The following is a 14,595-nucleotide window of genomic DNA, read 5'->3' as shown; positions in this document are numbered from 1 at the left end:
GAGAACTAGTCAATGCTGTGGGTTAGAAAGACCAAGGACTTGCTCAAGTGTGACACATGCCTCTGACTAGTCTGTTCTGTTCAGTGCAGAATGCTTCTGAGTATCAAAATTGCACAGAGCAATTGTCAGTGACTGATGATACCCATCAGACCCCATGGAAATCTCTTTGTCTCCCCCCTGGGACAGATGCTGAAAGTTGAACAGGGAAGAGGGGTGGGGAAGGAGCCTTCAGATGTTCATGTTTGGACAGAGTGGAAACTTGAGTCTTATGTTAGAGTACAGTCCACATCCCTGAGGGCCAGGCACTCTCTTGTTCCCTTCTGAGGGGAATTATTTTTTCCTCACTTCAATTACAGTCTTTGTGTACATGGTCATCCTTTGGTTCTGGAGGTCAAATAGGCCATTCCCAAGACTGTATGTTGTTGCAGGCAGTAGCCCTTTACCATCTGGTACTGGGGTAGAGACAGTTACAGGGTAGAGCACTGTTTTCCCCTAACTGTTGCAAAGGATAAGTGTCTTCTACATAGGAAAGTAGGGTTTGGTTTATTTGTTTGCATTTCCATTTGAAGTCCAAACGTTTCTCCACAGCTGTTTGGCAGAATAGTTCATCTCCTGGTTTTGCACTGTGGACAGTCTTCATTTTCCCTATGCTGGAGGGTTGACATGCACACTGCAGGACCAGCATGCTTGTTCTCTCTTGCTCTTTTAGTCCTTTTCCATTTTAATGAGGCTCTGTTTCCAGAGGGCTCACAATACAAGCAGGCTGCTGGAAAAAGAAGTGGTTTCATAGGTGTTGTGTTTATTTTGGGGACTGCTCTAGCAAAACCCGCATTCTTGCAGTTCTGCTGTGTTCTGCCCTAATGACACCCAAGTCTTTGAGGTTTTTTGACCAAAATACTACATGGATTTGCTGTTCTTGCTCTAGGATACTTATCTTTGAAATGTGCCTGCAAGAGTGAGCTCTTGTACCTTTGCACATGCCTGCCTCTTGTAAAGACATGCATTGAACACATGCACACTGATACAGCAAGTGTGTTTGAGTTGTCCCATCTGTTGATAGGGAAAACATTACAGTAAAATCCCAATGGAATAAGAATGGATGATCTTAAACACTGTGAACTGAGAACCATCAGATACTTGCTTCAAAATTGCAAATATCTGTGCCAGGGGAAAAGCAACTGGAAAAGCAGCGGATAACATGTCTACGTAGTTTCTGTTACCTACCCAGGAAAAACTGGCTTTCTTCTCAGGATTCTTGATTTCCAACAGGCTCTCAGGGAGTGCTGCAGCTTGAGTCAAAATCTTAGAAACAGACAGATGATGTGCACGCTGGTTTTGAGGCATATCTTCCTGGTCATGTGGTTACAAGGAGACCTGTATGTTACAGACTTCCAGCTCCTTAGAAAGCTTGTTGTCTTTGGTTCACTGAGAACATGGTGTCTCCCTCTGTGAAAAGAGTTTTGGATTTGCTTTTCTAGCTGATTTGAAGTATTCTTCAACTCTTCACAGTATACGTTGTTCCTGATATATATAATTGAATACTTGTGTTAAAGTGGAAGGTAGATTAGAAAGCATAGCATTCTTTGTACATGGTGAATGGCGTTGCTCTCTGGGAACCTTGTCTCTACTTCTGCATGGCACTGGAGACCTGCAGTCAAGAGTCTGCATGCCACTTCCTTGCTCCTAAGTGTTAGAGCAGTCTTGGTCTGCAGTATGAACCTGAGTGGTGTCCCTGAGGGGCATTGCAGACTTTCAACCTGGGCTGAGGGGCCCTCCAAAGAGTTGTTTAAGCTTCCCAGTTTCCCCAGACAGCATCTATCTTCAGGTATGGCTTTTGAGTCCTCGTTTCTATAAGCTTTAAAATGTAGAAAGAAGTTATTTATTCTTAAAACTGGTGTTTTGAGTAACACTCTTGCTCAATAATGCAGACTTTTAAAAGTACAGGTTGCTTCCCCCCTCATTGCTAAGTTTGGACAAGACAGAGAGCAGGTAGTGGTCTGTGTGTGTTTGTAGTACATCCTTAACACTTCTGTTGTAGGATTTCTGTGCTACATGCTTATCTCCTTCCTTGCCTCTACTGTCTGCATGTACATCATCCCATGGAAGTGCAGCTTTTTACCACTTCCATTTGCTTATTGGAGCAGTACTGGCACACTCGGCTGCAAGAGTCTCTGTGTTGGTCGCTGTCTGTTCAGTGGTCGCGCTGTTGTGACCAGCCTACTTTTCATGCATTGCTCCTTATGCAGGAAGCTTGTAATTTTAGCCCCACCAATTTTCTCATCCCAGGTACAAACAACTTGTGCCATTGACTGGTTGAGTTAAGAGCATCTGGTCCTGCATTACTTCTAGCAAACTATGCTTTTCTGCCCATTGCAGTAGTGCAGAGCACAAATCCCATGACTTGAACACCAAACAGATTTTCAGCTTTGTGGTATCCTTTTCACTCCCACTTCCTATAGAAATAATTTTACAGCAGCTGTAGGTTTAGAATGAGCATTGCATGCTGTGTTTTTAACTGTAGTCTGCTGCTTACCACGTGCCACGTGATTAGGCTGTTTCTCATGTTCTAGCCAGATATGGAGACTGCTGGATTGGTTTGGTGGCTGGGTTTTTTGTTTGTTTGTTTCTTAAAACCTTCTTGGAAATTAATTCCTTATGGAGATTTGAGAGAAAATATGTTTCAAGTTCTTCAGTGGCTTTATCTAGTCCAGGGTGACTGTGCTCCATGAGACTCTTGCCACAGATATCCACACAGTAGGTGAGAATGGAAAGAGTATTTCTTACACAAACTGATGATTATACCAGTGTAAAAATTAATGGCTTTAAGCCCATTGAGTAAAAAACATTGCAGTTTGTCTTGATTTACTTTCTGTTCAAGGTAATTTTCCCATCGTTTTGGCTGGTACTCAGAGCCATCTATGCTAGAATCCTGCATTATTTGACAAATATAGTAGGAATTTCTCTTACATAGTATTAGGCAAGTTTGAGTGAGGCCTGTACATCTGTCTCATGGTTTATTCCCAAGGACTCCACGAAAATGTGTGTTGGTGAATATCTGATAGCAAGATGCAGCATGTTGTTGCTGATTTAGCATAAATGAGAAAGGAATAATGTGTTAGTCACGTGGTGATATGAGCATCTAGTGTAAGTCGTGTTGAGCTGGTATGTAAGAAAAAAACCCACAAATTTTGTTTCTATAGGAATCGGCTTTAATCCTTTGCTGAAGGAAGCCTAACACACTAAAGAAATGGGGACACATGCATTTTACTTGCATCAGACCATTTGGAGGGGTTGGCGGGGGGCTTAAATCAGGAGGGGAGGACAGGAAGGAGACATTTTTTTATTCCAATATAGGTGTGTCCACACTGGAGTTATTTTGGTAAATTTCCATGCATATGACCCTCTCTAGCCAATTCCTTTCCAAAATCTATCTGAAGCATTCCTGGTTTTCATTTTGCACTGCTGCTTCAATTTCAAGTACTAATTCTGCTAATTGGTAGATATTTCATCAGCTTGGCACTTGAGAACTTTTCCATTATCTTAAATAATGAATGATTTAAGCTGCCTTGAATCTTAAATTGTCCCTGCTCACCAAACCTTTGGTAGTGCTGCACTTGCTTTCTTCAGGCAGAATTTGGATCCAAGCTGATGGAGTCGCAACAAGGAAGGCCCAGGTTTTATCCCCAGGGAACATGTGTTTCTGCTTTCAAATCCAGAAAGTGAGGCTACAAGATACTGGGTGATGAATTGCAGAGACATGTAATATACCACGTACCTTGTGGCTACCACTGTAGGTCCAGGTATTTTTTTTAAGATTCTAAATTTATAAGCAACATTGTGCAGCTACCATTTTAAAATTTACTTTAGGTAGTTTCATGTCAAATCTACTTGCTTTCTTATTACCCTTTCTGCCTGTAATCTGGATTTACCATCCACTGCAAGGTGAGGGAGGGGTTAAGGAATGGGCTGCGGCAGACACCAGGGTGAAGATTAAGGACACTTTACGCTGAATGTCCTTTCTCTGACCTTGTCGGGGTCTGGGCTCCCTGTAGTTAGGGTTACAGGCCTACTGTTGATTTTTTTTTTGTCTCTGGGCAGCACTTCAAACAGTTGTGTTCCCTTTTTTCCCAAAGGGGAATTTTCCTTCCTACTGGTGTGAGAGGATGCATTCTAGCAGGGCCTGTCAGATCCATCTTTATAATCAGAATTTGTTAATGCACAACTTCTATTTTTAGTTAAGTATGTATTTCTAAGTATTTTAAAATTAGTTCTTCTCTAAGCTCTTTGTCAGTTTCTTCTTTTCTTTTTTATTTTTTCCTGAGCATTTTGGCTTGTGATTAGGGGAATAATACAAAATTATATCAGTAATGTTTTTCAGGCCCAGTGTAACACTCTATGTAAAGAGTAACTTGTGGAGAATGCAATGGAATGCAGGAGATTTTAACAGCATTCACTTGCAATGCTGTGCAAAGTTTTTTGCTTTTCTACCTTGTCTCTGCTGCATGCACAGTTTTCTTTCCCAGTAAAAGCTGGATAGCATAGCTGAAATAGTAAAAATCCAGGGGTTTTTGTGTGACGAGGTTAATGTTGTAAAACCTGCCCTTCGTCTTGCATAACTGCAAAGAGGCACCAAATACCATTTGTTCTGCTGTTTGTAGGGAATATTGCAGTAAGCGTACGTTTTATACCTGGTGGGTACCAGCTTTCCCTGCCCTTTGCCCAGTAAGGTGTATGTGGGGAAGGCAGGATGCTCTGTAAGCTGACATGGCTGCTGAGAAAGCAGTTTGTGAAAGCATGACTTAGACAGAGAAGGCACAGTAGCAAGGTGAACCAACAGGGAATCCTTAGAAAACCTGCAAGGGTCTGGAAATCTGCAAGAGTCAAGTAACATCCATGCAGTGACCAACAGGTGTTAATGCTTCTATTTCTGTATCTGAACTTTTTATGATCTTAAAGCCATACTGTTTAAAGATTGTTATGGTGAAGATAAATGAGGAGAAACTAAGTTCACCTGAACAGCACTGTTCTATGCTGAACCGTTTTATGAAAGACGTGTGGGGAGCACTTCAGATCTGTTTAAGTGCTGACATCCAGTAACACATTCTACCCACCTTTAATGCATTGACCTTTTTCACTGCATTGTTGTAATGCCTAGAAACTCCAACCGAGATCAAGGGTCCAGTGTGCTTAGCACTGTAGCGATGCCTAAGCAGAAAATCCCTGCCTCTTATCGTACAATTTAAATAGACAAGCTGACAAAGGGCAAGAGAGAAGACAGATTGACAAAGATGAAATTATTTGCTCAGCATCACACAGAAGGGCTAAAGCAGAAGTAGAAATAGGACCTCAAATTTGCTAGTTCAAGCTTCCTCTCACTGATCTGCTTTGAGTTCAACTTTTTTTTTCCTACCTTAAGTCCTGAAATTACTATACTCTTTGTAAGAATATGAGTTGCAGCAAGCATGGTATTTTAACATAAATACACTGTCAGTATCAAACTGGGGGAAGAACCGCATGTAGAAGATAGAAATGCAAAAAGCTGTTGTGAAAAGATATCCATTTAAGTGCCCAGAACTGTGAATGGACCTTGCCTGGAATCACTCTACTTCCTATAGCATCTTCTAGTATCTGTTGTATTTTCTGTAGGTGTTCAGAATGATTTTACACCTGCCATTTCTAATATTGCTGCTATGCTGAAGGGGACAGGGATTCTTCAGGTTGTCTTCTGTTACCTCCTGACTTCTGTTTATTGTTACCTAAAGGAAGAGTCTTCCTTAAGTTTCATTGTAGAGAATCTGCTCCTCTATTGAGATGAACACCTGAATTTCACACAAATACAGAAATAGAACTTTAACAAACATTCATCCCTGGGTTTGAGAGGAAAATGTTATCCATACTGCTTTGGGAGAACATTTTGTCGCTCAGATGTAGGGAAATCCTTGAAGTGATCAGTGAGGTACTTTACCATAGGCTGTCTGTCTGCATTTAACAATTTTTTGCATCCCCTGGAATGCCTCTGCAGTGCCTAGAAATACTGAGAGATATAGCTGTGTTATGGAAGGGAAGGAGAACTCTCTCTGTAACTAAACTTCTGTTACCTTACTTACTTTGCTAAGTTGCAATCACATTACAAGGAGAACAAAAAGTTTTGCTCACTCAGCTAGACACCTTGAAAAGGTGACATAGATGGCTCTGATGCCTCTGTTACAGAGGGCATTGGGAGACTGATCTGGTTTTAGTAATTTCCTTGTCTATGTTTTAACTTAATAAGTTTAGATGCTTTAACACTTACTGCTGGTGCTTCATGTTGGCATTATCCAATGTGTCTTGAGTTGTAGTAGTACTTTGATGCTCTGGTCTTAACGCAGATCTCACTCCCCATACTGTTCATGCTGCCTAGCTAGCTTTTCTTCCCCCTGTTATTATAGTAGCCACTAATAATGTGCTTTCTGGGATTTCTACAATACACCACACCATGTTAATAGAGCAATGCTGGTTTAAATTTAGATTGTACTCTAATTAAATTCTGATCTGCAGAGGGTTCTGTTTCATCCTGTGTCAGTGTTACTTATGCCTCTAATATAGGAGGGTGGTAGTTTTCCATATGGCTTTGTTGACTCTCCTTTCATAGTGAACTTTTTGCTTGTTTCTTAACATTTTCTACCCCTTTTCTTGTTTCTGTAACTCATTGGAAATCTGTATGAACTTCAAATGAGACTGTCTTCCTTAGAGATAAGTTTCTATGCAGTATCTGTATAGCCTCTGTTTGTCTACTGCAACTTACAGGATACGTTAAAAATAAAAACTGAAGTTTTGAAGCAGTTTCTCAGCTGGTATCAATTTCCACTTCTTCCAGTTAAAAATTCCCTGTTGTGACTGGGTACAAGGATTTCTCTGGATTGTTGGTGGTCTAAGCATTGTATTCATGCACCGTTAGTACATTCTATTTTAGCTCTAGCTTGAGGAAAAGCATGTGGAGAAGCTAAATTGTCTTAAAAGATGATGAGAGGAACCACAGTTTTGTAAACCAAGTAATGGCAAGCCCTGTGTTGTGCCTCCATGAAGTGGAAGATTCGTGAGCCAAATGCTGAACAGATCAGTGTTCAGAGTCTGTCCATACTGGAATTAAAGATCAGATGAGGTAGAAGCTTTGCTAGTTTGAGTCTGTTCGTGCAGTGGCTGCATGATTTTGGACTGTATGGTGTGATAAGGAATGTGGTTCTGGGTATGAGGTGAACATAGGCACTTCTGCTCTCAAAGACATGCCAGTTTGTGTGCTTGAGCTCTGATGTGAGGACAGCAGGGATGAAGGCAATATTCAAGGTGAAAGCTGTGAAGGCTCAGTAGGTGTATGAAATGGGGAAGGACAACTCCACGGCCTGTACTGAGTTCAAGGGCTGCTCCAGAAGTGGGCTATGCTAGTGTGCAGGAGTCCACACCATCGTGGCTTTTGGCTGGGATGTGCTGTCCTACACTACTCTGTGAGCTGGACTTTGTGGGAAGCAGCAGAGAAATAGCTTAGATAGTACCAAAGGAGAAAGGCAGATGGAAAATGTGTGTGGAGACAGCAGGGGGAAGGGATAATTGTAATGCTGAAAAGACCTGCCAGGCTCACCTTGGACAGGATGACACTAAGAGTGTAGTGAAAGAGCAGAGAAATGCATGCTGACTCGGGTTTACTGGAGAGTGCAGTTTGGTGTGAAGGTGTCTGAAGATGCCTTTGAAGAAGAGTAGAGTCCAGGAAGGTTGGGTAGTGTTTGAGCATTGCTCCCTGTTTGTTCTCCTCTCAGTATCTGAGAGTGCAAAATGTTCTAGCTGTTGAGAGCATCTTTGTCTTTCTTAGCTTTCCTCTATGTCTGAGCATGGGTTCACCTTGCCTCTCCAATCAGCCCAGATTTCTGTGTGAGGGAGTCTTTCTCCTCCCCGTATTATGCACAGAAGTTCCCCCTTCTTTCTTCAGGCTTTGGGGTTGTCCTTCCCATTGTGCCCTCCTCCCTGCCCTCTGATTCTAGTTGCAAACACACCTCTGCTTCCTCCAGATGTGAACACACAGGGGTTTTCTGTCTACCTCTTCAGTGTGGCTGGGAAGCTGCACAGTTTTCTGAGGTGGGAGAGCACAAAGAGGCACCCCCTTGCATCCCACATCTTGTGCATATATATATTCCTCTTTCTTCTCTGCTTACATCAGTGTGTGGGGCTCCTATGTTCTGACCTTGATGTTTGAGTGGATGGGGTTCTTCAACCCTGCCCTTTTCCCTGGTGTATAGTCATACTCTTTAATGGTGACTTCCCTTCTTGCGTGTCTGTGCATTTCTGCTGCTGCTTATACCTGCCCTTAGGGGAGCATTATTGGCAGGGGGACCCTTGCTAGCACACTAATGTGTGAATAGTTTCTGTGCTTTTCTTCTCATCTCCTCTCTTCCCTTCTCTTTCCCTCTCTCAATGGTGTGTCCAGAAAAGGAAGTCGAGCTCCAGTGTGCATTTGATGGTGAGCACCTCCCGTAAGCTGCCTGCGATTCGTGCATCCGCCATTCTCATGCCATGCACGCTCGGCTTGTGCTCATCACCCTACATAGCATGTCTGTGCAGGGGGGTGGGGGGGTGGGGGGGACACCATTGTGCACTGAAAGGTCCATGTCCATACTAAAAGGGCCCTGGGATCGTCTGGCCCCCAGCCAGTTGCACAGTTCCAATTTTGTGCAGAAAGTCAACTGCTGGCAATGCAGTTGGACCTTGCCTGCTCTGAGTGTGAAATGAAAACAGGCAGTGGTTCTCCTGGGCTCAGCAGAGCAGGTGTGTGCCTTGCCTGGACATGGGGCATTGTCATTCTGTTGCAGAGGTGCCAAAAAGAGGAGCAGGTGCTTTGCCTGGTGTTGATGCCGTCATCCTTGGTGAGAGCCCTGCAGTGTAGAAAAAACTGGGAGTTGCTCCAAATGTGGCAGAGACTGATGGGGCTCCACTGTTCAGATGAAACGTGTGGGTACAGCACTGCTGGGCAGCTCAGAGCTGCCGGTCACTTATTTTTTTAGCATACTTACTGAAAAGGTTTGTTAGAGCCTTTATAATCCAAAACTTCCTTTTGTCTTGATCGCATTTATGTATCCCAGCATGACCAAATACCCAGTAACTGAATCCCCTTTCCTGTTCATCTCCTTTTTTCATCCATCCAGATGTTTGACATCCATAGAATTTGTCAAGAAAAGTAGTCAAATCCACTCTCAAGGGAGCAAAGAGAAAATTGGCCAGTGCCATATTGTACGGAGTCATACACAGCCCACCAGATGATGCTTTTGCCTCTGACACTGAGATATGAACAGTAACTAAAGTACAAAAATTAGTTACTGCATTATTTCCTTTACATCAAAAAAAACCCAGAAAATATTTCTCCCCTGTTGCAGGTAGGAACAAGAACGTCATAGTACTGAGAAAGCAGGATAATTTGTTTCTACATTACTATCTGGAAGATACTTCTCCTCTTCCTTCTTCAGTGATGGCTTAAAACTATGTAAACACAAAAAAGTAATCCCAAAGTACTGCTTGGAAAATCTGATATGAGGGACTGACTTTTCACCAGCCCTGCCTTTATGAAACTCCAGGGCAAGAGTTCTTTGTGCCTTACTTGCCCTTCTTTTAACCCAGTGCCAGCAATACTTAAATTCCCTCTGCATGTTGTTTTAAGTCAGCTGGGATATGTAAACTGTGTAAGTGTCAGCCTCGGAAAACATGGAAGCAGTGAAGGTGGCTAAATAACCAGACATGGCCCATGTGTTGGTACTTACTTTCTTTTAGTTGGCTAGAAATGTGTGTCCCTAGCGATATGATCACTGGTCTGTTTTCTTTCTCTTGCACCCTCTGTGTTATTTGTGCCTGTCTGTCTGTCTCTTGTCTAGCTCAGGAAGCGCTGCCAACTGCTGTGCCAGAACTAATCGTGTTATATAGATTTTAAGTAGGGCATGGCACCTTTTTAGGTGAATTGGCCTCTTTTAACTTGAGCTGTACCACTGTGAATTACCAAGGATTGTAGCCTGCCCAGTGACGGTGATGTTGGCTGGCAGTAGGAGGGGAAGGCTGGCTGTGCCACCTAGGGCTCTGGGAAGGGCAGGCCAGTCTTTTCCAGGGAAGGGCAGTTGGTTAAGCAGCCCCAAGCCACGAGTGTGTGCAGGAAGCTCAGTATGTCAGATACCTCCATCTGAGAAAGAGCTGTGAAAAATGCTTAGGCTAAGTCTTCTACCTCTTATTTCCTTGGGACTCTGTCCTGGAGTAAAATGCTATATGATTGTGGACTAGCAATCATGATACTTGGTCTTCTTCAGCCCCCTGGTTGGAGAAGAGTATGATGGATGAACTGGGTGTTCAGTGCAGCCTGGAGGGCAGGCTGTGTGTTTTGGGTGTGTGTGGGTTTGCACATTGTAAGTTGACATCCCACACCCAACAAGCTGCTGTCAACTTTTTTTCAGAACAGTGGCTTCCTGGATGTTGGGGGATTTTTCCGCATTTGGCCTCAGTTATAAAGCCTTCCAAAAAATCAGAAGTATTTTTGTATAGCTTCTTTCATGCTAACTTTATCTTCTTATCCCAGTGGACTAAGAAAAACGGGCTGTGCGCTTCTCACTGGAAAAGGTTTGGAAGGCATTAGGATCATTTTCTGAAGTACGGGAACCTCAGTGTTGTGTGGAGGGGTGGACCTAGGCGTTGCCAGAAGTTTGGTTGTGTTTGTGCCACAAAATAGCTTGGGATTCATTTTTTCAGGTTGCTCTGCTACTCTGTTACATCCACAGCAGCCTGTCGTCTCTTCTGCCACCAGCCTGGAAATACATGCAGGAAGCAAAGCTTTTGGAAGGCCAAAGTCTTAGGACAATGCAGGGATGTGTAGGAAGAGGCAGTAAATAGTAATTTGTGAAGTGTTTCTCTTTTTTTTCTTAGCTTTGGGGATGAGTGTGTCATATGCTCTTTTTTTTTCCATGGACTCTTAAAGAATTCATTCCTGCCTCTCTCTTCTACTTCCTCCCCTCTCCACCTGCTCCATCTTCCTCTTCTGTTTCTCCTCTCTGCCTCTCCAAAAGGGATACCTAAGCCAAGGCATGCTGCCTGTGAAGAAAAACTGTGTGTGTGAAGTCTCATTCTCATAGGATCTGCTTCTGGTTGACATAATTAACCATTTGGCAGATGTTTTCCAGCTCAGCATTTGACAGCATTCTGCATTCTTTGTGGTGGTTACTGGGTGATGAGGGCCTGATGTTTTGCAGTATGAGTTTGCACTCCCCAAGAACGGTGGGATGGAGAGCAGCTGCAATGTCACACTTCTGTGAGCTCCTATCTTCCACCCTCAATGTGTAAACAAAGGACTTTGAGCGAGGCTCCTGCAGTGTTGATTTTGATGTTGTTGCTGGTGTCTGGCAGCAAGAGAGCTATGTAGTTGGTGTGGGGGTTACATGGCAGTGTAACTGTGGGCCTAATTCTCCAACAACTGACTGGATTTTTGGGCTAGGAGCTATATACTAGTGGACGCAGGTTTGTCTTCCTACAGACATAGACTTTGCTCGTTCCTGACATAACTGACATACATGACTCAGTGGGATGTTTCTTTGCAGCAGGCTAGTGACTGCCTCACTGTTGTGCTGTGTGAATGCAGGACATGGAGATTTTATTCTTCTACCACAGCTACAAGAGAGACTGAAGAGAGGAAAGATGAAAAACTACTGGGCGCCATCCAGAGGACTTGCTGCCTGGGGAACTACATGGCCTTTTCCTAGTGTCCCCCCATCCTTTTCCATATATTGATCCTGAAGTCGCTTTGTTCAGGTCACAGCAGGGACACAACACACCATACCTCACCTTTTGTCTACCTTTTCTAGGGCTCACCACCCTTTTTCTTGCAATAGATTCCCTGGGACCCTCAGCATCATCACATACCTAGGACTGTTCCTGCACACTTTCAGACTCCTCAGACACGACTCGTATTGGTCCACTGTTTGAGACTGCACCTTGACTATGTTTGTCTCTCACTTCTGTAGTCTCTTTCTCTCAGGACTACTGCCATCTCTCATTCTTCTTCACCAAATACTTTTGGTGCTTTTTGCCAGATTCTCCCCATCCCTTTGGGCTGCTGCCTTTTTCCCTTCTGTTTTCCTTCTTATAGCTCTAGCAGTCCATGCATATTTGCATTTTGGTACGTCCCTTACAACATCTGTTGCCTCTGAGGGAAGGATGATGTCCAGCCAGCCGGGCAGCACTCCTTCTTCCTCCATCTTCTTGGTGATCGAGCCTGTGGGGAGGGTCGGGTCTGAGGAGATCGTTGGGGTTGAAGCAATACTGTCATTTTCTTGCTGCCTCTGTTGCCCAGCAGGGGAACTAAAACCATGTTTTTCTGTCTCAGCCACAGAGCAACAACAAAACCAGTATAGTAAGCACTGCAAAAGAAACACCCCCAGTGCAGACGTCCATGGTATCTTCCCCAACCGCTATTTTTTTTCTTGTTTGGTTTAATTTTGATTCTGTCCTCTCCCCTTCTCTCCTTCCCCACCCCCATCCTGAGTGCTGCTTGTGCTGCTCTGTTTCAGCTTGTGTTTTGGCTTTGTTCTGTCTGTGTCCCTGTGCTGCTGTGTGGCCTGATCACAGCCTCACAGGCTTTGGGGTGGGGGCGCTGAGCAGAGCTGTGTTGGATGTGGGGATCGCAGCTTTCCTGGACTTCCCCGTGTGCCATCCCTGTATAATTCTGTGTGTTCGTTCAACTGTTCCTGCTGGCTTTCGGGAGGCTGGTTTGGAAGAAGAGTGGCAAGCTCCATCCACTCTCCAACACTGAGGAAATGGAGGAGGGACTTCAGGACACCACAGAAGAAAGGGCAGGCAAAGGGTTTTTAGAGGAATCCTTTGATGGCCTGTTTGGCCTGCTCAGTTGTGTGGTTGATCCTCTGCAGCTCGCTGACTTGCTGGGCTAGCATTTTCCATTTGGGCTGTGTGCAGTGGGCTTCATAGGATGCCCTGTGCCTAGTACATTTAATGGCACAGCTTGGTGTGGTCTGCCTCAGTATGCTGGGAAAATCAGGCAGCAGTGCAATGGGTGAGAGGCAGATGGGTGAGTGTACATCACTGCACCATCACAGTCCCTGGTGCACTTGCTGAGTGAACCTGCAAGAGTGACAGCAGTGGGAGGAGAGGGCACAGGATCCTGAAGTCTTGTCCTGGTAATGAAGGGATGAGTGCGGGAGCTAGTTAGCACCCATAGGCCTGATAGCTGCTTTGTGTTGTGTGTCTCTGGAGAGTTGGATTTGGCATTTTGGGGGAGGGGCTGAGAGGGTGGTTTTGATGTTTTTGTTGTTTGTTGTAGGATGAAGCGTTCTTGGGACACTTCATAATTTTCTGCCTTCCCTTCACTGGCTTTGTTCATGATGGTTTTGGTACTGAGAGAGCCTTTATAAATTATTAATTATTGTTGTTATTACTGAAACTGGATCTCATTTTAGAGATTTTTAGAAAAATGTGCCTTTTTTTCACAGCCCAGTTCCCTTAGCAACTCCTCTGTGAGAGGCACTGAAGTGGTCTGGTTTATCCCCTTTCTATTGTGGAAATTATGAATGTCCCTTTTTTACAGTAAAATACCAAGAAATCTTTCCAAAAAAACTAGGAGACAAAGGCCCCAGACCAGTATTATCGTTTCCTCCTCCTCTCCCTCTTCTGAAGCATTTTCCAGTGAGCACGCTGCTGAGGGGTCATTATTTCATGAACAGCTGCAGAAGGTGCAGACTGGCTGCTCAGTTGCCATCTGGTGTTTGTGCCAGCCTAGTTCTCTGGGGGCAAATTGGGAATTAGGGGCAATTGCAGGGAAGCTGGGGGCTTTGTCTCCTTGCGACTGTAGCTTTTAGTGCAGCCTCTCTCTTCAGGAAACCTTCTGTGCAGGAAGTGTATGCGTGCGCACGCAAGCACATGTGTGCTGTTTGGAATTTGTGGTTTGATTTATTTTTTTTTATGTCAGTCACCTTTTCTCCACTTGCTGGGGATGAAAAGAAATGAGAGAATGCTTTGGAACTTTGGAGTTTAATGATTCTTCCATCCTTTCCTAGGAGCCTCAAACAACTGTTGTCCATAATGCTACAGATGGCATAAAGGTAAGGGATGGGAGTGTTGCCAGAGAAACCTCTGCTTCTCTCTTAACGTTCTCATCTTCGTGTGTCTTACTTCAGTTTCTACCTTTCTGACGTCTGGTTTGTAGCATGCTCCCGAATACTGCTGGCAGTAGGATGGGAGGGTCGTGTGGTATGGCTGTGGATCTCTGGAAGAGGCTGAGTAGGGACAACTGTTCAAATATTATCATCTGCTTCCTACGGCGGTGTGTAAGCACCGCTCTTTTGCGGGGTGGGGGGGGTGTGAAAGAGAAGATAGAGGCATTTACACACATTTGTTTTTTCGTCTGGAAATGGAGACCTGTTCCTCTGAGAAAGTCTAGGAGCCCTTCTTTAGCTTGTTGTGGCTATTCTTCTTCCAAACAGAAGCAACTCCCATTTGATCTCATTTGACAGAGTTTGGTAACTTCAGTTCTTGTAAAAGTTCTGGGTGGACAGCTTGAACACACAAAAGCTTAGAATATTTGGCCTGCTT

General features: G+C 44.2%; 1 protein-coding gene across 5 annotated transcripts in view; it reads left to right on the top strand.

Annotated features, from left to right (window-relative positions):
- Positions 1 to 14,595, top strand: part of CAMK2G (calcium/calmodulin dependent protein kinase II gamma) — a 121,592-nt gene that overhangs the window by 92,957 nt on the left and 14,040 nt on the right. For 2 of the 5 annotated variants that reach the window (XM_086467199.1, XM_086467197.1), the window contains exons 14-15: positions 12,377 to 12,445; positions 14,061 to 14,105. In XM_086467199.1, coding sequence (XP_086323325.1) covers positions 12,377 to 12,445; positions 14,061 to 14,105 — 114 coding nt within the window. Of the gene's footprint in view, positions 1 to 8,455; positions 8,489 to 12,376; positions 12,446 to 14,060; positions 14,106 to 14,595 lie in introns of all 5 variants that reach the window. The other 3 variants (XM_086467200.1, XM_086467198.1, XM_086467196.1) reach the window with 2 other exon arrangements.

The sequence above is a fragment of the Leptosomus discolor genome, chromosome 6, assembly GCF_034619465.1.
Source record: "Leptosomus discolor isolate bLepDis1 chromosome 6, bLepDis1.hap2, whole genome shotgun sequence".
Taxonomy (NCBI): domain Eukaryota; kingdom Metazoa; phylum Chordata; class Aves; order Leptosomiformes; family Leptosomidae; genus Leptosomus; species Leptosomus discolor.
Note: the sequence above shows the minus strand (reverse complement) of the source record. Positions and strands in the feature narration are given on the sequence as shown.